At 37.4% G+C, this 25556-nt stretch overlaps 1 protein-coding gene across 5 annotated transcripts in view; it reads left to right on the top strand.

Moving 5' to 3' along the window:
• Positions 1-25556, top strand: part of cacnb2a (calcium channel, voltage-dependent, beta 2a) — a 72752-nt gene that overhangs the window by 33254 nt on the left and 13942 nt on the right. For 3 of the 5 annotated variants that reach the window (XM_046850647.1, XM_046850645.1, XM_046850648.1), the window contains 4 exons: positions 9045-9164; positions 23813-23935; positions 24144-24280; positions 24469-24545. In XM_046850647.1, coding sequence (XP_046706603.1) covers positions 9045-9164; positions 23813-23935; positions 24144-24280; positions 24469-24545 — 457 coding nt within the window. Of the gene's footprint in view, positions 1-5173; positions 6187-9044; positions 9165-23812; positions 23936-24143; positions 24281-24468; positions 24546-25556 lie in introns of those variants that run through there. The other 2 variants (XM_046850649.1, XM_046850646.1) reach the window with 1 other exon arrangement.

Below are 25556 nucleotides of genomic sequence, written 5' to 3'. Positions count from 1 at the left end.
TTTATAATGAGACACAGCATAATTGAATGATTACTAAAAACACTTGACTAAAATTTTTTTGTGTGTGTTTCTATCTTTCAAATTTTTCTGTATGTTTGATAGTTTTATGACCCTACGATTAAAGTTTCAACTCTAATGGTTTTAATTGTAACACTGAGTTTATCATAGTAAATATTTAAGCACACTAATATAGTATCATGACCAGCCTCACTGCTTACCTATAACACAAATTAATAACTTATTTTTTATTAATTATTATGGAAGCCCGTGTCCGCCACTAAATAAAAAATAAAACAAGATTATATTATTATAGAATTACGAAATATAAACTCGCTATTGCAAGAGAAAAAGTCAGAATTGTGATATAAACTTGCAATTGCGAGATACATACAAACTCATTTCGTGTTACTGAGATTTACCACTGGAGTGTCAAAGACGTCCACAAAGACGTGTCCTATGGAAATGGAAAAGATTATAGAGGATTATTTTCAGCACGGTTTCACTAATAGAGGAATCTGAATCACACAAAGCTTAGTTTCCTATTGAAGCCTGTTTCTGCCACTGAATAAAAAATACAAAAATGTTGTTGCATAATTACACAATTCTGTGTCTTTTTTCTCGCAATTGCAAGTTTATATCTCACAGTTCTGCCTTTTTTTCTCAGAATTGCATGATACAAACTCGCGATTCTGACTTTCTTTCTGAGTTTGTTGCAATACCCTTTTTAAAAAATTATTTTTTGGAAACAAAAATGCTTCGGTTCAATTAGTACACAAATACGGTCTGACTTTTTACCCTTTTTTTTTTAATCACCTGTTATAACTTAGGTTAAATTAGATAAGAATAGACTAGGTTTATATACCTAGTTATGAGATGATAAGAGAGCAGCCAGTGTGAATATAAAAGGAGACATTAGCTGTAATGGGAACTAGTAAAATATAAATCTTAAGGATAAAAGACTTTACTTGGGCTGAATCATGTTATTATAGTAGAGCATCATCCTGTCTGGCAATGAGGTACTTGGTAAGTGTTGATCGTAATTGTTTTGTCTTTTTTGGATTAATGGTCAAGCTAGTTGCAGCATTGTATTACAGGTGTGATTAAAAACGTTCAATCATTTTCTAAGTGTTTTATTGTTGTCATTTGCCATGCATGTATTGACAAAACTAGTCTAACTCAACATTTAAAACAACATGAACCTGTAAGGATGATGTTACAAGATTAATATAAAAGAGGTCATAAAACTATATGATTGATAATATGGCACACAACCTTAAACATAATCTTTACCTACTGAAACTTTCCATTTGAACCGAGGCATGTTCTTACAAATGCTGTACGTAAAATGATGTTGATATTGTCTGGACTGGTCTCTCTCTCTCTCTCTCTCTCTCTCTCTCTCTCTCTTGAGATTTTTATGTGTGTGTGTGTGTGTGTGTGTGTGTGTGTGTGTGTGTGTGTGTGTGTGTGTGTGTGTGTGTGTGTGTGTGTGTGTGTGTGTGTGTGTGTATCCATGTGTCTGTGTAGACAGTGTGTGTGTGAGAGAAGAGAGAGAGAGAGAGAGAGAGAGAGAGAGAGTGTGTGTGTGTGTGTGTGTGTGTGTGTGTGTGTGTGATGGAGAGAGAGAAGGAGAGAGAGAAATCTGGCACACACAAGCCATATCCTAAGCTGCACATTTATATGCTAACAGGACAGGAACATTCCTTGTTTATACACACTGGGCAGATCATGATAAAGAGTCATTAAACATGAACAATGGCATGATTTACAGTAACATAGCTTTGTGCAGGAGTGATTTTCAACCTAGTCGTTTGAAGTGTTATTAACTGGTAATGCAGTAGATTGAAATAGACCAGATTGTGTGTATGGGAGTTAAAACAGGGAATCAAAACCCTCTGCTGGACCCAAACAGATTTAATAAAAAACTATTATAATAAGTTAGACACATGAAAAATTAAGCATTTTATTTATTGCACTTATTTATTTATTTTTAGACTTTCAGATAACCTAAACAGAAATGTGCACACAAACAGATTATGATTAGAATTACATGATAACTCAACATTATTTTAATGTTGTGGCATAATTATAATTTGGGAAGCTAAAAAAAAAAAGCAGTAGATTGTTGTCCAAAACTGGCTTGAATCAAACTGCAATTTGTCTATTTAATGTTGCTTTTAAAAAATATATCTATTTTGACATCCGAATAATTTTACTATATTCATGAGATGGGTGCTATGCTTTTTGGATGGCCAATCGTGTAGATCATTCTCTATATGCATTTGAACTCTTTTATTGTATTCATTGCAGAGACAAATGCATTTGCAGGGCTATGGATAGGGGGCAGTATTTCAATGCAGCATTCAACTTATCTTAGAAGCATCTCAATGTGTTTCAGCTATAAAGTCAGTGTTAGAAACAACCAGTCAACTAAGTGGTATATATTAACATCTTAAACCATCTGTAGGTTGATTGATTTAAAGCAAATGCTAGCATATGAAGTGTATCTTGTTTTAAATATAAGTTGTGAGCTGCCATGTTGATTGTTGAGCCCGGGCTAAAAAAAGTGGCCTGTTTCTGAGTTGAGCTTCAAAGTTGAGGGGGGAATTTTTTTGTTGTTGTTTTTTTTGTTGCCAATGACAGTTTAGGCTTTACGATATTCTACTGAGAGTGGGCTAGAAGTCAGAACTAGGCACAGATCAACTCCATCAGTTCTACTGTCTTCTTAGTGAGGTTACTTAGACCTGAGAACAAATTGATTCTGATTCCAGGGCTCGGACAAAGGAGACCGCAAGCAACATCCCTCAATAATTACACTGAGAGTCTGTTGGCATGGAGAAACTCTGTCATGTCAGCAAACATGTATAAAATGCCATTGTCACCTGCTTTCTCCAAAGTATTTACTTAATGATGCCACTGATTTAAACCTTTTTTTAACAGACAGGTTAAGACTGTTAAGGAAGATGCAGTCTTTGTACAGGTGTACCAACCTGGCTTGGCTTGAAAACTGTGAATACAGTAACTGGAACACCCACTGTGACACCTAAGCCAGCACACTTTCAAATGAAATAAGGGCACATTATGTCTAGCTCTCCATTTCCTATAAAAGCCACAATGCTAATATGATTGTAGTGTTTTTCAGTTCAGTAAAATTGCTGTATTTAAAGCAGACTTGAAAACCTCTGTGCTTAGTAATACAACGTCCAGTGCGGTGTAATGTTTAGGTTTATGAGCTTTAATCTGTGCTGCAAAACAACTTACCTGATCATTCTGTGTCTTTGCATCACTTCTGAATACAGCTTTGCTGTGCTCCCATAAAAGAAACACGGACTGTAACTGTTTATTTATCCGGCTAAAATGGAAACTGCCTACTGTAAATGTATGCAATAGCTATCCACTAACTGTGACTGGATAAGAGCCGAGAGATCAAGCGGGCATCGGCATTCTGTCATCACGCCTCTAAAGTCTCCAGCAGGGTGACACCATGCCTCTTGTGCAATGCCAGCCTCTCGTTTTTTTGTTTTTTTCTTCAGTTTTCCTGTTTTATGTGGACATTCCTCTCAGGAACCAGGACCCACCTTATATCTAATACGGAGATTCAGATATTAAGCAAGGGGGCCTGTCATCGTTCTCATCTCCTTGATGTTGCATTTTACAAGGGGGAACATTCATGAGCTTTTTTTTTATAGATTAAATGTTCTGATTTATTTTCCCATTGTGCCATATTTACTTACCATAATCACCATTTCCTGTCTTCCCCCTCACTTTTCCTGTTTACCCTCTCACTCTCCCTGTCTACTCCATCACTTTTCCTGTCTATACCCACATCTTTTCCTGTCTACCCCCTCATCTTTTTCTGTCTGCCCCTCATCTTTTCCTGTTTACCCCTCATCTTTTCCTGTCCTGCCTTACTTTTCCTGTTTACCCTCTCACTTCTCTTGTCTACCCCTCATCTTTTCCTGTCTACCCTCACATCCTTTCCTGTTTCCTTCCTTACCATGTATTATATACTTTCTAAACTTGTCCTGTCTTCTCTTCCATCGTGTCCTGACTATCCCCTGATCTTGGCATGTTTCCTACCCCATATTGTCTGATCTCCTCCCTCATCATTTGATTGGTTTTCCAAATATTATGTGCCTGTTCTTAGTTTCTCCTACTTTGCATTAACTTTCTGTGTCTCCCATGTGTCTTTTTTTCTCCGTAACTGTTTTGCCAGTTATTTTCCTAGAACTTTATTTGACCCTGGCCTGTTTCTTGGCATATGGTTATGAATGATCCTGTGTGCTACCCCATACTATAGATAGATATATAGATGTTAATAGATAAACATAAGAAATTGTGCTTATAAGTAAAAAGCCACTTTGGTTCATTTGTTGCAAAAAGATCAATCTCACATTGTGCATGTTTTAATTGCAATTCTAAATCCTGTCTTGCTGAAGACATACGTTTTGGGACTATCTGACTGTATGTACTGTGTAGTCTAACAGTCATATTGAAACTTCTTTTTTAATTTATTCTGTATTATGGTTATCTGCGTCCTGTTCAGTCAGGTGGTTAACTGTAAGAGAATGAAAAAGTTTAATGGATGTCATGATTCTGACTGATTTATCAAATTATTTTCTAGCTCGGTTTCTGTCTTTCACTCTCTCGGATATTCTCTCGCTCTCTCAGAGATGTGATTTGCACATGAAACAGGCACAGATTGAGCATGTTCACAATGTCCCCAGAGAGAGAGAGAGAGTGAGAGAAAGACACACACTGCTGAACTTTAGTTGGAAGAGAACAAAGCCAAGGAACAGCATGTGCCTGTGTGTGCGCGTTTGTGTGTGTGAAAGAGAGAGAAAGAGAGAGCGAGAGAGAGAGATTTGTATATTACGCATGCTGTCATGTGACATCAGCAAGGTGGCAAAAGATGGCAAGCTTTGGAGTCACAAGCGCAAATTTAGAGACACACACTTAGATGCGTGCACAAACCCATTTATACACACACACAGTGAAGCAAACAGGCAAAGGCATTAATCACAGCAGAGAAAGAGCAGATGGAGATGCTGTGAAGAGGAGCCGAGAAGTGAGTGAGAGAGAGAGTGAGAGAGAGAGAGAGAGAAACAGAGAGAGAGGAAGGGAGAGAAGGGGAGGAGGTGGCAGAAGGGAGGAGGCTGAGTAAAAGCGAAGGTGCTGAGAGAACGCAGAAGAGACAGACAAGAGAGAGAGAGAGAGAGAGAGAGAGAGAGAGAGAGAGAGAGAGAGGCAATACAGGATGCATCCCATAACAACATCATATGCAAAGAGTAGAGAGCTTGAGAGACACACAGTCGGTGAGAGGATGGATGGATAGAGCCTCCAGGGCAGGGACCAAGAGCACGTAGCTGACTGCAGCACCTGTGAGCCGCAGAAACAGCATCATTAGCATCTGCAGCTCCACAACCCTGGACCTGCTTTCTTACTTCTCGGAGCATGGCAGCCCGGCCTTGTTAATTGAATGAGGATAATACGAACAGCAGCCTGTGCGCCGGCTTCTGCAGCCCCTCTTCGTTCAGCATGCGCTGGGAGAGTGAGAGAGCACGCTCAAGTGGAATCACTGGCGGCCGTCGAACGCAGCATAACGCGAGCAGCGCAAATCTCTGTTCTCACAGCAACAGCAGTCGTACAACTAATGCGCTTACTGTTAGCTCCAGCAATAGTAGGGACATCAGGTAGCACAGTAATAAGGTTGCAGGGCAGGTGTAGCTTTTAAAATAGCAACAGTGACAGGTTTTAAAAAACAAACATTCAAAGTAGCTCTACTGCAATTTTGCATTTGTATAAGTACATTGAATTACTTTTTAGTGATAGTTGTTGAACTGTAATTACTATTTGTGGAATACTCTAAAGGGAATCCAGTGTTTTATGATTCTATTTGTAACTATTATTGATGCTGTATTGACACTAGTAGCATTAATATCATTCGTCTGAAGTACTGACATGCTGTAAGATTTCATTGTAAGTGTGTAGTAATTTGTTGTCATCACTTAAGCGTAACACGTAGGTAGTGAGCGAGCTCTTGTTGTGTGATTGTAGTTAGCGTGTCAGCTGTGTTTGTGGTTATGGTGAAGAGAGCGAAGGCTCCATCCATTTTGGCTGATGAAGGCCTCCTGGATACGGCTGCTGAAAAGAGCAAAGGGGGGTCGAGTCAAGAACGATATCGGCGTAAGAATTTACTTTTGCAAAGTGTGTGACAGTGGATTTGCTGAATGTGTGTGTGTGTGTGTGTGTGTATATGCATTATTAGTGTGTATGGATATGTGGGTTTGTGAGTGTACATGTGTGGACTGTTCATGGGAAGGTGATTATTTCTCGTACTATGTCTGAACTTTGGATTATGTTATGATGAATTACGATTCATTGGCTGCAAACAGTTTATGTCCTTAACTGAACCTGGCCTGTGGAAATCTTTTTTTTGCATTATATATTACACTTATTATTAATTTTTACTATTTAACATGCATAAATACACAGGGATTCAAACTGAAATTGTGTACACCGGTATTTATCTATGTATCTATGTACACTAGTTGGAGAGTTCAGCGGGAGTTGTATGTCGGTCGATTGTGTCTAAATCCAAATTGAAGCCCAGTTGTCTATTGGATGATGTCAGCATTTAAATTGAGTGCCTTTGCCTGACAATTTAATGTAGCCAAAATATGTCTAGCATTTATGTTGTAAATACGCTGAACAGAAACAGAAACCTGTTAAACACATAAATATGACACTATTGATTTATTAATACTACCGTCCTGTACTTTTCACTAAATCTCAGAAGACATCATGTTAATTAAAGACACTGCATATCTAACTTTATGATTTAAAGTTAAAAGAAAAAAGTCACACGTGAAGGCCTGGTCAGCTTATCCTTCATACCATAGTCACATCAATGTTACATAGAAATAACTAAAATGTATTTAACTCTATTGATAGTAAAGTTACAATCTAATAAAATAGGCTACATCTAGAAAACTTCATGACCCCAATTTAGTCCATGGCCCAATTAAAACCCAGTTTAGTAGGATGTGCTGGATTAGGTGGCATTTTATAAAGTTTTTAGATAAAGTGGAAGTCAAAGGAACAGTGATTGAAATGATTTCTACTAGAACTAATCATGTGACAAAGGATTCAAAATATGCTAGACTCTGGTTTGAAGTTTTTATCAATCTTCTCATTCACATATTGTCATATTATCTTTAGAACTATATTCTATATTATTGTAAGAACTTATTAACTCTACATATGCCTCAAAGCATACTTATGTTTCTCATACAAAGCATTTGGGGGTGTGCAAAAATCTTTTTGGTTGTGTTTGAGATGTGGGAAGTGGAGCAGGTTACATATTTTGTTCAGAGCAGGTGTAAATGAGCTACTGGAAAACACTGGCAACACAGTTTTCTCACACATTTGGGTCAGTTTGAGTGATGAGCTTGAGGCTTTGCAAACTGAATGCTAATGCCAGACTCACTGGGACCGCATTTTGTTGGCTGCATTGAATTGCTTTGTGTGCTGTGCTTTTTCTTGTACATACATTCACAGTGGTTTCCTGCAACCTTAATCAATTACACCAGATTTCAATGTGCAGATTGTCCTAAAGGCCCCCTTGATTTAGAAGATTGAAAATAATATTCTGGAAAATGGGTCAATGTAAAATAAATTAAAGAAAAATAACACAGAAGGCTTAAAAAAAACATTATCTGGTAGAGAAAGTCATAGCAAAACAATGGAACATTGTAGGAAAAAACATAAGCAAACAGATCTTTGTTTTACCACCTTTGGTTTATTGCAATTTGGACTGATTGTAATTGAATTTTTTTCAATTGGCATGTACTGAGGAAATGCAGTATATATATATATATATATATATATATATATATATATATATATATATATATATATATATATATATATATATATACACACACACACACACACACACACACACACACACACACACACACACACACACACACACACACACACACACTGCCTTTCCTCAGTATTGCATTGTGTATAAACCATATATAGTACATGCATAAACCATATACTAATGAGGTATTTTTTACATGATGTCTCACTCACATTTTCCTGGTAACAATATCTACTGTACGTAGTAAACAAAATATTTTAGCACAGGCAATTTTTATCTTACTGTATTTCTCACATAGGAAAGTAACTATGAATATACAGTATTGTTATAGTTGAAAATCAGCATTGCAGGGACTACGCCACAAGTGCCACAGGGGGTTTTGTGTGTGTGTGTGTGTGTGTGTGTGTGTGTGTGTGTGTGTGTGTGTGTGTGTGTCTTTGTGTGCGCATCTCTGTGTTTATGAATAGATTTGCATTCATGCATACTGTATGAAACTATTATTCTCTCATCTTTCTCAATGACATCATGTTCCAGGAAACTATTTAGATTAATCTGTAAATGCATGTTAAATTGAACAATAAAATAAACTTGATTTTGAAAATGTGTGCATATTTTTTGCTTATTCAAAGAACTGCAAACTTTAGATTTAAAGCTTTTAGAGTAAATAACAAACAATGAAGACTTTCTGCTGCTTTTGGATTATTGTATAGTGACTCGAATAAAATTGTTCTCTCATTAAAAATAGATTTAAAAATGAAAAAGTGTTGAGTCTGGAGTAGAGCAGGGAGCATAGTGTGTTTAATGTTGGACTACTATTAAAAATGTATTCATGTCAGATTACGAAGGCACAGTAGGTCGGTCATTCCTGCGTTTTTGTTGCTTTGGTAAAAATATTTACTGCTCTGTAAGATATTGCAGCCTATAACTTTTGCTAAACACCTCAACTGCTATACATGAAGACTATATGTCTATTTACCCCATCACTGATTCTTGTCTACGATAATCTATGATGTAAGTCAACAGTCTCTAAACATTTACATAATGTGTCATTCGGGATAGTGGTATTTCAGAAAGACCTGAAAATGTATCTACATGTGTATGTGATACTGTATGGAATGTTGTGGTAAAGCTTGTCCCTCTGCTCTCTGTACAGGGTTCGGCAGACTCGTACACCAGTCGACCGTCTGACTCGGATGTGTCTCTAGAAGAGGATAAAGAGGCACTGCGCAGAGAGGCTGAGAGACAGGCCCAGCTCCAGCTTGAAAAGTCCAAGGTTAACTTCTATTTCCCAATCTAAGCACTTGTCTATACGTGTTGAGAACAAATTCTTTGAGTTGTGGGTTTGTGTGTTCAGGTGATGCGTAGAATGATAGTGGTGATAATTTCTTTTTTTTATAGGGAATTCTTAAATCAAAGTGTTCATAGGCTATTTTAACTTCCTTGTCTCAGTTTGTTATTCCTTTGGTTTATATTAAATGACATTATCAATTATGCAATCAATACAGTAAGCTATGGGATTCAGGTTTGTGAGTATCCACTTTAAGGGGTTAATTGATCAGCAATGCTCATACTTCTATTTATACAATTTGAACTAAAAATATACTTGATAAAAGAAAAGAAAACAGACTTAAGATCCTTAGGTGCAGCAACACAAAAGCATCTGGAGATCACAAATTTGAATCCTGATGATGGCACAGCTAACCGAGCCAGATTTTAAACCAAAACAGCAAAATTGGCTGGGCTCTTAGCGAGGAAAGTCTGGCACACTTGCTTTCCTCTATCAATCACTAGCCAATCATAGGTGCCTGTGAGCTCATGCATGAAGAAATGGGTGGATATCACTTTCCTGAACTGGTGTTACGCTGCCCCACGATTATACATGAGCAGCAGTCCGAAAAGAAGAGCTTGTATAGTTTCTTGTGCCTCAGAGGAAGCACTTGATAGCCTTCGGTCTCTTGGCTCTCTTGTGAAAGAATAGAGATGCCTGATGTGTGGGAATTTGGCAAGACTAAAATAGGGCATATGGTGGGCTGAAGGCTTAGATTTAGAATTTGTCTCTTTCTTTCTGTCTCTACAGTTGAATATGCTTCTAAAATAAATGCATTTATGCACCCATGATATGTAGCATGCAGTAAATGATCAGTTAAAGAATTATGGCTCTTTCAATGCATGTGCAAGTTATACAAATCTTTGTTTTAATTCCATGTTCACTTTCAATTTTCTGTAACAATTTATGGCTGGCAATTACGAGAAAACTGTTTAAATCAAAACAATTTTGAAACCAGTGCCATGACTCACGGACAAAGGTCATAAAACAGGCAGAGTGAGTCAAACTAAAATGGCAAAGTACTAGGGAAAGCTATGTTCAAAGCCAGAGAGAGAGAGGAATGTAAACAATGCCACAGTATCGTCACGGACACGAATGCTACAGCAAGATTTCTCAAAGCAACTCTGAACAGTCCGATGTATTTAAGTCCTTGTACTGATTAGAACCTGATGTGTTTGATTAGAAGGTGATTGTGAATGGGTATAAAACGCTTGTAAGTCTATCGACTGATCATTTGATTAGATGCTGACTTTCTTGTCTAGGAAGTGTGGTTTAATTGGTCGAACTACACTACCTAGGTCAGGTTGGTGAAATGCAGCTTAGTAACAGTGAGAGTGAAGTATACAGTGTGATATTCTGAAAAATAGAGAGGTGTAGCATTGATGCCTACAGATGAGAAGAGTTGAGTGAAGACCAAGTCTTGGACTTTTTTGGGGGAGGGGACCAAAATAGAGCAAGGTAGAGAAGGCAAGAAGGTTAGTGAATAGAGTAAGACAGGTATCTTTAGAAGGAAGGATAATATGGAGGATGTTCTTAAGAAACAAAGGATGTAATAAGGAAATGACATTTTAAAGGCCAGGGGGAAGATAGATAACAATAATTTACTAGAATACTAGAGAGGGAAAATAAGGTTACAGAATAAAATTCAAAAGGAGAAGAATGGAAATAAGAGGGCCAGAGGTGTGAAGTTGCATTTCTGGTGTAAAAGCAAACCTGTGGCTTAGAGCCTCAGAGAAAGAATAAGCAGAGGACAGGGCAGTGATTATAGCTGACTTCTCTAAACTTATCCAGGTCTCAGTCAATGCGAGAGAAAAGAGAGGCTAATCATTCAAGACAGCTTTCTGGAATGGTGTGTAGAGGATACTTTCTGTGTCTATAAAATGTAAGGACAGACACTGGCACATATTTGGAGAAATAGGAAAACACTATGCGATACTAAGATGCATGAAGAAGACTAAAGAAATAGTCCGGTCTGGAGTGAAGTATTAGCTTATGGATTAAAGTTTGCTAACCCTGTAAAAGCTGCTTTATGGAGGCTGAAACCACTCGTGATTACACAACTAAGACATGTATCAATTTTAACAGACAGTGCAAATGTCAACAAAACTAACAGCACCAAGCACGTAGTACAATTATATTATATTATATTTAGCCAGTGTTTAATATTTATTTGCAATAACATATTTCTGGAAGAGCCATACAAATTGTTACAAATCTACAAATAGACCAACTAATATTAACATGCACACAGTTTAGCTGATTTTACAAAAATGTGAGAATTAGGGCAACTTGAAGGAGGCTATAAAGTGAATTGTTATGGACTGATTGACTTTCAAGCTGCATATTTTTTGTGGCTCTTTCATCATTTAACCAGTTGTTTTCACCACAGCCTTTCTGTGTGCTGTTTATCATCTTGTACTGAAGTGACTTTGCACCTAGTTTTAGCCACACACACACACACACACACACACACACACATACATTCGTACCATTGCTTTAAAATGGTGTACCATAAAGTTCCAGACTGAATGGTTTTAATTGCGTACTGGGAAAAGTGGAGCATTGTCCCACCTGCATGTCCCTAGTGCCGCCTCTAAAATCGTCTTCTAGCCGTTGCAGAACAGAACCATTTGTTTTTCAGCTGACAGAGCAGGTACACTTTCTAAAGGTGTCCACTGAAGGACAAATCTAGGAGGGAATGCTCTGATTCTGGAGCCCCAGAATCCCTCAGCTACAAATTCTCACTTTTTCATGCGAGTGGGGTTCATTGTAAGCACTGATTCATGTTAGTAGCAGCAGCTCAGCCTCATTAGTGTGGGGCATTGGAATCATTAGAAAACCTTATTAACATAATATGTTGGTTTGTTTTGGAGATTATTCATCATGTATGTATTATTGCATCTCATTTGCAAGTTCTCTGTTTAGCTTACATAGAGTGTGTTAAAGCAGGATAAAGCAACATACATTATACATTGCAGGGGGACTTCAGAATTAGTATGGTGGAAAATTATTTGCCATGGCTAAGAATATTTCTATCTGTCTTTCTCAATCTTATATGTATAATATAGTCATGTTCCACCAACCAACAATATATATTTAAAAAACAAACCAAAAAAAAACATCGTCAGAAAGATTTTGCTGAACGACAATGGAAATTTATTATGTTACGCTACATTAGCTTAAACAATATACAAAACATTGTTAGTTACTTGGGATTGTGTTGTGAAGCACATTATATGTAAACCTTGCAGCCGGAACTACTGTCAAAGTCATCTGCTCTATCAACCAGATAAAAGCAAATATTGTATCTGTGAGAATCTGCTCATGGGGCACTTTATTTGAAACAACATAGTAATAGTGGGTAGAGCCTTCCTTTTCTTTCAAGATGGACTTTGTTCTTTGTAGTATTCGACAAAATGTTGGAAATATTCCTTTGAGATTTTGCACCATATTGACATGACTGCAGATTTTGCTGCAGCGCCTTCATGAATACTAAACTCACTCAACTGTTTATGAATCTAAGTTGAGACTACTTTTGTTATCAGAAGAGTAGATAGTGAACATGGAGGGATACACATGGTCAGCAACAATGAACAAAAAACTATGAAATTCAAGTAATGATCTCCACACATTTACATCACCTCCACCAACCTGGACTGTTGACACAAGTCAGGTCAGGTCCAAGTGCTCATACTGGCTCCCATCTGCTTGGCTTAGCAGAAAATTTGATTAATCAGCTTTGTTTTTCTAGCTTTGGTGATCCCATGCCCACTGTGGTTTCCACATTCTGTTCTTGGCTGACATAGGTGGATACCAACATGGTCTTCTGCCTTTGTAGCCCATCTGCCTCAAGGTTCATCATGTGCACTCTGAGATATTTGTCTGCTTTCCACAATTGTAGTGATGCTCTGGTTTACTGTAACCTTTCAGTTAGTTTGATCCAGGCTGGCTATTCTTTGCTCATTAAGGTATTTTTGTCTGCATAACTGCCTCTCAGTGAATGTTTTATTTATTGCACCATTTTGAGTAAACTCTAGATACTGTTGTGTGTAGAAATCTCAGGAAATCAGCACTCAAAGCAGGCATTGTGGCACCAACAATCATGCCATGTTCATAATCTTTCAGATCACATTTTTTCCTCAATTTTGATGGTTTATGGAAAACCTCAAAGCTGCTGGCCGAATGTGCATGATTTTTTGCTTTGCACCGCTGCCATGTGATTAGATAATTGCATTAGTGATAGGTGTACAGGTGCTCCTCAGTGTGTGTAACATCACACAATCACATTAAATTGAAAAGTAATACCAAGATTTTTAACAGATTTAACAGATAACAGATTTTTCAGTTTTTAAAACTGTTGCATATTTTTGCAGCTTTCATTTATTTGCAGCTTTTTTATTTTATAACCGTGATATACATATGATTTCTGAATTTTTTAAAACAGAAGTCGACTCTTATCTGTTCAACTTTGTTCATTCTGTACTAGATTTGTGCAAAATAAATGTGCTAAATTAAATACACATAAAACTTTTTTTCAGCTTCTCCCATTAGGGGTCGCCACAGCGGATCATCCGTATTCATGATCCGCATGTTCGATTTGGCACGTTTTTTGCTGGATGCCCTTCCTAACACAACCTTCCCCATTTATTGGGACCGGCACTAAGAGTGCACTGGCTTGTGCAACCCTAATGGCCGGGGTTGGTTCCCTGACCGGAAATCAAACCCGGGCCGCAGCGGTGAGAACGCCAGGGACCACTAGACCACCAGGGAACCCTAAATTAAATGCATATGAATATATTAATTAATAAATGAGTATATAATTAATCAATTATAAATAATCAAAAAATATAGTGCTCTCCGTGCACCGCAATCACTCCGTTCAACGCGCAGTCTCACGTGTAAAAACAAACAGCACATGGCATTAGCGATTCACCATTAGAGGCCGTTAAAGGTGACATTTGTAATGATAGCAGACCTTCTTAACCACTCCAGAAACCGATGCAAGCTGGAAAAACTATACTATAAAAACTATAGGTATGGATTTTTTACGAAAGTCAATAGCTCCAGCGTTTCACTATCTGTGCCAATTAATCTGCAAAACCAATATCATATATCACCATATCTGCCCATTTCCACATACAAGAGCTTCTGGACACCATGATTGGCTAGGGCTGCTGTAAATCACTGGGGACAAGGTATCACTTTGATACAGAGTGCATGACCAATTAAGCTATGCAGTGACAAAGTCATTAATTTTCATGAGCGACTACTTGTAGCAATGTGACAAATTTGCAAAAATTGTACCTTTATGCAAATATCGAGAAACTTGATGCAGCTACAACCACCTGGAGTGAAAACAATAATGCTAGTTCTGCCAAGCCCTAATAAAAATTACTATGGCAACCTGCAGTAGGAACCCCCCTGGCAGCTTTATAGTACAAGGACTGGCATCTTGCATCTATAAAATCATTGTATGTGACCGTAGCTTTACTCGAGTTGAAACGCTACCGCTACAGATGGCTTTGAATTCACCAGCAATAGGTACTAGTGATCTCCTTATGCTATGTTGGATGTTTTACTCTTGCTCCACTTGGGAACCCAAACCTGGCAATTCTAATCTCAGACATTTTTCATGTTTGCTAAAAATAAACTTTCTGGCTGGTAGCATTGAATCAATTAACACCCCCAATGAAAAAAAGCTAGTATAGATTGGTTTGTCTGTTATCACAATAGAGAGGATATAAATAGGCTATGAATGGACTCTTGTGAGTGTGTGTACTAATTAGAAAAGACCTTTAACTACAATGGCAACGTTATACATGTCTATATGCATACATAGGCAACATCTTCCACAAATGTCATCTCTCTATATATCTTTCTCTCACTTTCTTTCTCACTTGTTCACAGAAGACACATACACTTGCTGTTTCCAGAGATGTCTGGCTGGCTAGGTTTTAGACACTGCTCCAGGGTTACTTTAGATCGTCTGGAGCTTCTCTCATTTTTAGAAACAGATTTCTGAAAGGCAAAATAAAGCAGGTGTTCAAAGCTAGGCTGTTTCTTATGTACTCTCTCCCCCTCTCTCTCTCTCTCTCTCTCTCTAAAGCATACATACATGCACACGCAAGCTTCCTCAGTCATGTTTTTTTCCTGTTCTTCCCATTAATCTCTCTTTTCTTTCCCTTTTTTTCTTTTCTCTTTAGCCATGTTTTTCCTCCACTGTGTTAAATATAGCGCTGGCCATCAATCTTATATTAAATATGCATCAGATGCATGAATATTCATAGCTAGGCCAGATGTCCAATAGCACATAGGGATGGGGACAGAAATATAAGAATATTCTTTAACCTTAGACAGGAAAACAGACATATGCTTCCACATGCACACAGTCATACAAACACCACCCTTCCTAAACAGTGCTTTCAAAAAGACTAATCATCTTCAGACTTTAATTTCTCAGGTAATTATCCAGAATTTGAATCTCCCTATTCATTTTGAACCCAGATACATTCTTATACTAGCAAGGTAACAAAATCTAACAGGGCATTAGTCATTTAGTGTTAAGTGGATCATGGAAATTTGCAGTAGTCAAATTTGAATGTTGTATGTGCATGTTATGGATGCTATATGCCATTAATGGTGAGACTGTATAATTATATGAGAGCATAAACAGTCTACCACTAGCCAAATTTAAACTAATTTGACCCTGACCAAGAGTTTACTAAGAAAAGAAAAAGGCTGTGCTCATTTGTTTGTTGTGCAAATTTCGTTACAGATCACTCAAAATCTCACTCGAAATCATAAAGAATTTGAGCTTGTGTAATTTGTTGTTGTTGTTGTTGTTGCTGCTGCTGTTGTTGTGGCATTCTACATGAGCCCAGGTTTGATGTGATAATCCCATCACCCCCCACCATCACCCACCCCCTTTGAAGATTTCTATTTTTGTTTAAGGACCGCAAAAACATGTCAAACCCTTCTTTATGCTTTGCCATCACATACACATCATTGCCATCATTATTGTGTATTTGACAGTAGCCTGTGTTGCATTAGAAATGGTCTGATGGAAAGAGGGGCATGGATGAACAGAAAAACATAAACATAAAGAATTATCAATGAAAATTGTATTTTAAATGTAATAATAAATTTAAAAAAATAATATTTTACATAATTCTATTACACTGATATCAATTACCTTAAGTGTACAGGTAACGTTTGCATCGGGGTAGAGGATTATTAGAGGATTTTGTAAAGAAGGGGGACGGGAAGGTCAAAAAGGACAGACAGGTAGAAAGAGAAAAGCTGACATCAGTAGTCTTACTCGGGCATCCACAGCAGAAAGGTAGTAGTGAGTATGTCTTCTGAATTCTGAATAGTTCAGTCTGTGCATGTATGTGTATGCATATAAGTGAGTGTGTGTGCGTCCCCATGTATGCACACCAGAGGTGGCAAAAGTACACACATCCTTTACTTAAGTAGAAGTACAGATACTCATGTTTTGAAATACTCGGGTAAAAGTTGAAGTACTGATTCAACTTTTTTACTTAAGTGAAAGTAAAGAAGTCTTGGCTCTGACATGTACTTATATAAAAAGTAGTTATTACTGCTACCTGTTTTAGCTGTTAACTGGACCTCACATCATAGATAGAAAGATAGCTGGATAGATGGATGTGATAGCCTAGTGGGTTAATGTCAGTATCCCCACAAGGATGAGTTTGAGAGTTTGATTCCTGGTTGCTGTGTTGGTAAATAAAATTTCTGGACCTTGTCCACTCTGAAAACATTTCAATTCTGTCCTTTCTGTGTTGGATTAATTTCTTGATTTCCTGGTCTTTAATAAAAGATAACTCCACCAAAAAAAAGGCATTGCTGTGGTAGCTCAGTGGGTTAAGGCTTGTACCTGAACATGGTCCTTAATATAGTCCACGCTGGTGATAAGGTTTCAAAGCCAGTCCTACATGCCTTCTTTCTTACTGCGCTGGCATGAAACAAAGTATGAACCCTCCAAATAGCACACATGCTTTTCAGCAGCGGTCGCTCAGTGGTTTATGGCTTGTGCCTCATCTAAACATGCTTCCCAATCTGATCTCTTCCATGGTTGAGTGGGTTAAGGCTGGTGCCTCACTGATAGTGAGGATCAGGGTTTGAATCCTGCTTTCTGCCTGCTATTTGCGATGTAGTTTATGTTCCTGCTTCCTAAATCTTTCTTTAGCTTTATATTCTTGTGTTGATGGTTTAAAGGTAGATAGATCTGCTCTAAACAACCTTACTGGCCTGTCTTCCCTGATGGTTCAGTGGGTTAAATCAGGTTTCTTGCTTTTGGTGGGGTTCAGGGTTCGAATCCTGCTTTCTGTCTGCCAGTCACGATCAGGATTCACTTCCTACATCTTTCTTTAGCGATATATTTTTGTTTTTAATGGGTTGAAAAGAAAGATAAACCTGCTCTAAATAAGCTTTCTGGCCTGTCCTTACCAATGGTTCAATGGGTTAAGGTTGGTATCTCGCTGGTGGTGGGGATTATGGTTCGAATCCTGCTTTCTTCCTTTTATTTACAATGTGGGTTCAACTTGTGCTACTTACATCTGTATTCGCTTCCTACATCTTTCTTTACCGTTAAATTCTTGTGTTGATGGTTTGAAAAGAATGATAGACCTGCTCTAATCAAGCTTCCCATCCTGTTTTTTTTCTGATGGCTTAGTGGGTTAAGGCTGGTACTTTGCTAATGTTGGTGGTCAGGGTTCAAACCTGGCTTTCTGTCTGCTAGTTATGAGGTAGGTTAAATTCCTGATTCCTACATCTTCATATTCTTGTTTTGATGGGTTAAAAAGAAAGATAGACCTGCTCTAAACAAGCTTCCCAGCTTGTCCTTCCTGATAGTTCAGTGGGTTAATGCTGGTGCCTTGCTAATGGTGTGAATCTTGGTTCGAATCCTGCTTTGTCCCTGCTAGTCACGTCATGGGTTTGCTTCCTACGTCTGTCTTTAGCATTATATTTTTGTGTTGATGGTTTAAAAGAAAAGATAGACCTGCTCTAAACAATCGCCGCAGCCGGTCCTTCCCGATGGTTCAGTGGGTTAAGACTGGTATATCGCTGTTGGTGGGGTTCAGGGTTTGAATCCTGCTTTCTGTGTTTCTGTCTGGTCTGAATTTCTTGCTTTGAAGCATGAAACGAAGGATAAACCCCCAAAAAAAAGAAGGTGTGTTGTGGGACTTGATGGCTTTGTGATAAAAGCCTTGCCTCTGAGCTCAGAGGTTGCTGGTTCAAATCTGGCTTGTCCCCATACTGGGTAAGTGCTGTGTGGAAAGTAGTGTCTGGTGAGCAATGAGGTAGTTGACCCTAAACAAAGGCTGTGAATACTGGCTGCTTCACAGCCTCAGAAAAAGTGAGGGTGATAGGTTTTTGGGAGAATTTTTCCTATATATGCAAAACTAAGTCGATACTTTTTTGAACATTTTTGCTTCATAACCCCCTGTTTTCAGCTACTCAGACTCCAGGGGGGGCAGATGCCCGGATATTGCCCCCTGTTTGAGGATACGCCCTTCGAAACCACATCCAACCAGCCATTTCTGACACCTTCCTTACTACGGCCACCGGAACCTTCCACACTCTTAACTTTGAGCCCTGGCCGGGGTTTGAACCGGCAACCTCTCAACCCAGAGGTAAAGCTCTTCCAATTGAGCCACAGGATCTCTTGCAAGAACCTGATTTTTAGGACCTTTTTTGGTTCTTTTTAAAAACTTTTTAAACAATTTAAAGGAAAGCTAAGGGTAGGAATCGAACCGGGTGAGTCAGATAGCAGCGACCACTTCACTGACCATTACACCAACACAGGAGAGGCAAACAAGCCTTTGCTTATTGGACTCTTGGCTTTTCTATAGTTAGGAGACCAGTGTTTTCTCTTAGATCATGATGGTAGAGGGTCAAAACTTCTCCTTCCTGTACATTCTCTCAGTAACTCGAAGTCTATGAGAAGTGATTAAGGTACAAGAACCACATCTCCAACACCTGCACCACTGATATACCATGATTTGCCAGCAACCAATTTTAGTGATCTTTCATTGTTCTGTTTTTAAAAACTTCTTATAATGTTCAATATGAAACTAGAGGTAAGAATCGAACCAGGGAAGTCTTTCATCATAGATCACTAATGGCATTACTTCAAAACTCAAAACTTTGTTAGACATGTAAATAAGCAGGAAAGACAGAGACAAAGACAAAGAGACACAGACACAGCTTTAGAAAGAGTGAGAAAGAAATAGAGAGACAGCAAGAGAGAGACATATACAGTGAGACAGAGACATTTACTAAAAGAGACACAGAGACAATTAGATAGAGAAAATAGAGAGACAAAGATAGCGAGATATAGCCACTTCCTGTTGGAGGTGTTAAACATGTATCATATGTACAGCATGTGATTAAATATAAAGGCTATATCAGTGCAGAGACGTGTGGACATCATTTAGAGCCTTTGCTATGTTTCCACACGGACAGTTAATGAGGTGATACCGGAGAAAATGAACCTCTTCAAGTCAAGTCAGGAAGCTTTTATATATACATATATATATATATATATATATATAAAATTATAGACATTTTACAGATTTAAATGATGTATTGTTTTTATCTGTACAATCAATAAAGACAACCAGTAAAACAAAAGTTTACTGATTAAAAATATTTTTATCTGAAGTTAATTTATTTATTTTATATCTAAGTAAAGAAAGGAAAAAATTTCCTTGATGATGATCAGGAATGTGTCTGTTCTCAGTCATGTTTACATCACTGACTCCCTCTGTCTCATCCACATTAACCCCAAACTTCTTACTGCCTTCTGTGGTGAGTGAGAGTCCGTACATTATACACCAGTGGATTGAACGCGCAATGACAGGAAATCGGTTGTTCTGCTGAAATCGGCACGCAGTGAAAATAAAAAAATAACATTTCACCAAATCAATGGTTTAAAACTAAAGTAACGAGTCTGTTTTAAAAATGTAAGAAGTAAAAAGTACAGATATTTGTGTAAAAATGTAATGAGTAAAAGTAAAAAGTTGTCTGAAAAATAAATAGTGGAGTAAAGTACTGATACCGAAAAAATCTACTTAAGTACAGTAACAAAGGATTTGTACTTCGTTACTTCCCACCTCTAATGCACACACAACAACATATTTTACACAGTTAAATTAACTATATGTTAAAGTATACTGCATCCAAGTGAATTATCTCTCCCCTCTCAATGCATTTAACTTTACTTATTTGACATCTTTCTGCCAGTCTCTTGATTTATGTATTCCACTGGAGACAACCACTCTGAGCTCCAAGGACATTGAAGGGGCATAGATTTTCCCCCTTTATTTTCTAACTATAGTGGTTTATAACATTCAGTCAAATTTTATAGTGCATGTTCGTCAGGGTTTTTTTTCTATGCTTTTCCCACTAAGCCTTCAGTTTTACTCTGCATTTTCAGATGAGAATGAGGCAATAATACCATTTCAACCATACAGCTTTCTCTAGTTGCATTTATTTGTGTCAATTAATTTCATTTATGTGAAATGGATTGTAAATTGATATTCCCAAAGTCTCCCCTCACATTTTCTCCTGTTGTCCTTCTTATTTTTAAATCGATTTTTTTTATTTTTTATCTCAGAATGTGCTTTGTGCCACAGCAGTGATGTGGAAATTCTGCCGTTCTGGTTTCTATGTCTTCCACAAACATTTGCCGCATTGAGAATGAGCCGACGCTATTGATGGATCGGTGTGCTGGTTGAGCCAACACACCCGTGAGAATTCTGCAGTCGGAATGAGGCCTATGACTGGAAATTTGAAACGGCAGAAAATTAAAAAGAGCAATAAATCTTAACCTACTTAAGTGTTTCTCTCACTATGATGCAGACATATTGCTCCTATAAACTCCATCACTCTGCTTTTTGTCTTTGTCTCACTCTGTCAATCTGTTTTCTGAAACAGTATGCTTTTAATGTTGGCAGTGCAACTGCTGTGTTTTATGACCAAAAAAATATAATACAAAAAGCTAATATATCAAAGGATTACTATCTGTAGCATCTGTCTATATATCTTATATAAGCATTACCCCTATTGCACTGAGATCAATGCCTTATGGTTTTAGTATGCATGTGCATAAATCTACCTCCATTGTGTTCCTGTATCTGTAGCAGTGGTGAAGCTGGGGAGGGGGGTTTACCTCACTGGCTTTTAGCATGTTTTGCTCTATAACGATGTTAATAATTAGTCAATAGTTTCATTGCAATTTCATTTTCAACCACACCACATGTAACTAATGCATTCTTTAGTTTTATTTTTAATCGCATTTGATTGCCGAACAGCTGCTATAGTGAACATAATCCACCGATCCATCAGAATTTGTGTTTACCCATCTGTTTCAATGCTAACGAGAGAGGCAATGGAATATAAAAAGGTAATATATAATATATAATAGTGGTCTACTGCAGGAGGAGAAAAAAGAAGATTTGCTTTGCTTTTATGAAACGTCATATCACCTATTATCCTAATTTAAGTAGAACTGTCATAAAGGTATTTAATGTAGATGTCATGTTGCCAATGTTGCTATTAGCTCTATACTAGATCAGATTAGACACCTGGTAAATTGTGCCATCAGCTCTACCAAGACTGTCTGGAATCCACCCAAAAATGCATTACAATATATCTGCAATTCACCCAGTGATTTATTATTTTTTTTAGTATACTGCATTTCCCCAATCTCCTGAAGTGTAGTGATATAGCCCTCGACTTTTGAAATTCTTCCCAATTACCCTATCTCGACTCGTTCCTTGACTTTTCACATTGTGTTGTGTTAGTTAGTGCTCACAAGCACTGATAACATAAATGTTAGCATTCACTCATGACTCATGAGTGAGTCAGACTCCCCCGGTTCCTCTGACTGAGTTCTATTTTTAGAGCAGGCACAATGGCGTCTAGCCACACACACCGACTAAAAAAAGCATATTCCTACACAGCAATGACACTGTTGCTCCTTGAAGTAGCTTTCTGACGAAGTTCCTTCAAAATAGTCTAAATGTGTAGCATATCTTAAATAGTAAAAAAAAATTAAATTCTGCCCACGTATAATTTCAACCTTCCAATCTTGCATGCATGTTGTCATTTTTCAGCAAAACTGTCATAACGTTTTCGAAGGCAGTGTCTCTCAGTCTATCGTGGTTGTTATGATTATATGGTTTGACAGGTCTGTCTACTGTTACATAAAATGATGAGATTATGAATTATATAATATTAAAATCCCACTCGCATGACAGGCTTTCTAGCAGATAAATACGTACTAGCATTGAGCAGTAGCCTCATACACAAAAGTAAGCAGTCATGTAGTACACTAATCAAGACTTTTGTTAACACATATGCTGTATTCTTTTATATAAAAATTCTAACCATTTTATAGTAGTTTGCAGGCCACAGGTATTGAATCTTATCTGTAAATGGTTGTTGAGGCAGATTTGTTTATAACCCATCAGGTTCAACTTGTTGAAACAATGAAGTAATAACTCACTGTTATGTGTAGTTTGGTGAGTTTGTCCAAAAAAAAAGGGCTAATTGTGAAAAAGATGATCCCTTCCATAGGTAATAGTAACAGCGTAACCAGGGTATTATGGTCAAGTGGTGGGTGTAGAATAACAGATAGGGACATAATGGATTTTTTTTCCCACACTGCACTAAACCCCGGGTTGTCATTGCCTTTAAACCTTGCTGTTAATCCCAGTGGAGGTAAAGGAAAATTATAAACTTATATAATGTAAAAAGATACAGTTTAGGATGCATAGCAACAGATATAAAAAAATAAAAGCTAATTTAAATGTATAGATATTTACATTGACCACACAAATGCATTAGTACAGATGTTTTATTTTATTTTTATTGAAAAATCCTTCCTTTGTCATTATTAACAGCTTTACACACTCTTGGCATTCGGACAGTCAGTATCTCAAGACATTCAGCTGAAAACGTTGCCAAGCATCTTGTAAAAGTTGCTGAAGGTGTTCTTCACTAGTTGGGTAATTCTTTCTGACCTTGCAATCCAGTTCATTTCAGTTCCCATAGCAGTTCAATAGGATTTTGGATATATGCTTAAGGTTATTGTCTTGTTGAACACATAAATATACACACAGAAAGTCACAGCTAGCATTTAAGGTAAAAAGAAAACACCAACTGCAGTTTTCTTTCTACTGTTTTCTTGCCGCTGTGTGTCACAGGAGGCTTGAAACAGCCAAGAAGGATTTACTTAGTGATACTGAGGCTTATTTTAAACTGCACTGTGTGCAATATTTATTCAATCATGGTTCCTGACATGTCAAATATGCGAATAAGAAAGTTTAGGAATGTACACTGTGAAACATCAGATTATTCATATGTAAGGCTAATTGCTTTAAGTGTGGTTTTGTTTGATGTATGGAAAGTGTAAAACGTGAATTTTTAGTGTGAAAATTTCCAATTTGTATATTTTTTTAATAACCCATTTGCATATTTTTCCAATCAGAGAGTTTACATTGGTCCTCACTAGAAGACTCTTCTTTCTCTTCATTTTTTATTTTGTTTTACTTTATCCTGAGCAGACAAAACCTGTAGCATTTGCTGTTCGTACAAATGTTAGCTACAGTCCTTCTCTCGATGACGATGTCCCCGTGCCCGGCATGGCCATTTCATTTGAGGCTAAAGATTTCCTACATGTAAAAGAGGTCAGTAATAAATAAGCACACACACACACCCCCAACATACACACACACACACACACACACACACACACACACACACACACACACATTAATTCACTGTGCAACTAAAGCAGTTCTAACGGTTTTGCAAGTGCATGTTTATCGAGCTGATGGAAGACATGATGGTATAATGATGATGCTGATTTATTGCCTCTTTATGTGCTTTTGGCAGAAATTCAGTAATGACTGGTGGATTGGCCGCTTAGTAAAGGAAGGATGTGAGATTGGTTTTATCCCCAGTCCAGTGAAGTTAGAAAATCTTCGAATCCACCAGGAGCAACGAAACAAACAGAGCAAATTCCACCCCAGGCATGCGCATACACATACACATACACATACACATACACAAACACTCATACAAGACAAGATGACTGGTCTAAATGACAGCATACTAAATTAAACCTGCTATTTTTTATGTACACATATTTTGCGCTACTGAAATGTCACCTGCTATCTTTGTCAAAAATAATCTTCTCTCTATCTCTCTCTCTCTGTAGCAAACTGGGGGCTAACTCCTTGTCCAGTTTAGGGGATATTGTCCCAAGCTCTCGAAAATCTACTCCTCCTTCCTCAGGTTAGTTACTTTTTCTAGCTTTCATACATTCATCATCATGATGTAGTGTAAAAATTTAGGATGGATTTATAGTTACATAGTCTTTAAGGTTTCTAACTAAATGATAGCAAGCAGTCTTATATACACTTAACCAGGCACTATGAATGATGATGTATAAATAATAACTTATATATTATAAAATGACAATATGTTTTTGTCACATTCTTCCATTTTGTAATAGTGTGTGCTTTAAGTTGGATTAGAGGTAGCATATGTAGAATAGCTGACTTTTGATGTAGCTGTATATAATAAAATAAAATACATTTCTAATTAAATACATTTTAAAATCCTTTCACCATGTCATACTGAAATCCACTGGGTAAAATTGCAGTGTTTTAGATTAATGGGATCCATATCACTGTCCAATCGCACTCAGGTAGATTCATCAGACCACCAACACCAGATGCTGGAGTTAAAAATGGAAAGAGAACAACTGAACGCTACTGTGGCTATAGCAACCCCTGTTCATCTTTAAGAACTGTCATGCTATGCACTCTAATTTCAGATCACAGATACACAGATTATTGTGCATTAATTGGGCAGGCCACATTATTTACTTTAATAGTGTAGCATACAAAAGAAAAAGTGAAGCTGGAAACTGAAAAACTTTGTAGTCTATTTATATCATGAGTGTAGTTTACCACATTCTTTACTATACAAATACGAAACAGCTTTAAAACTTATCTCTTAAAATAGTTTTTTAATGTATCTTATAACAAAGATGAGTAGTTTGTTAGTTGGAATTGCTGGTTTCCTCATGATTCTTCAAATGGGAGAATCCTCAGAGACGTTCAGTAGAACCTCACAGTAGTTTGCTTACAGTTTCCATTATTAGAAAAAATTGGAAACAAATCTTTATTTATCCAACGAAGCCTAAATACTGCTTGAATAACCCTTTTCTCTAAATGTAAACAACACAATGTTATCTTTTTAGATACTCTGGGTTGAATTTTGATACAAGTATTGTGATAG

The sequence above is a fragment of the Silurus meridionalis genome, chromosome 6 (genome assembly GCF_014805685.1).
Source record: "Silurus meridionalis isolate SWU-2019-XX chromosome 6, ASM1480568v1, whole genome shotgun sequence".
NCBI lineage: Eukaryota > Metazoa > Chordata > Actinopteri > Siluriformes > Siluridae > Silurus > Silurus meridionalis.
The sequence above is the reverse complement of the archived record's forward strand: the minus strand, read 5'-3'. Positions and strand labels throughout refer to the sequence as shown.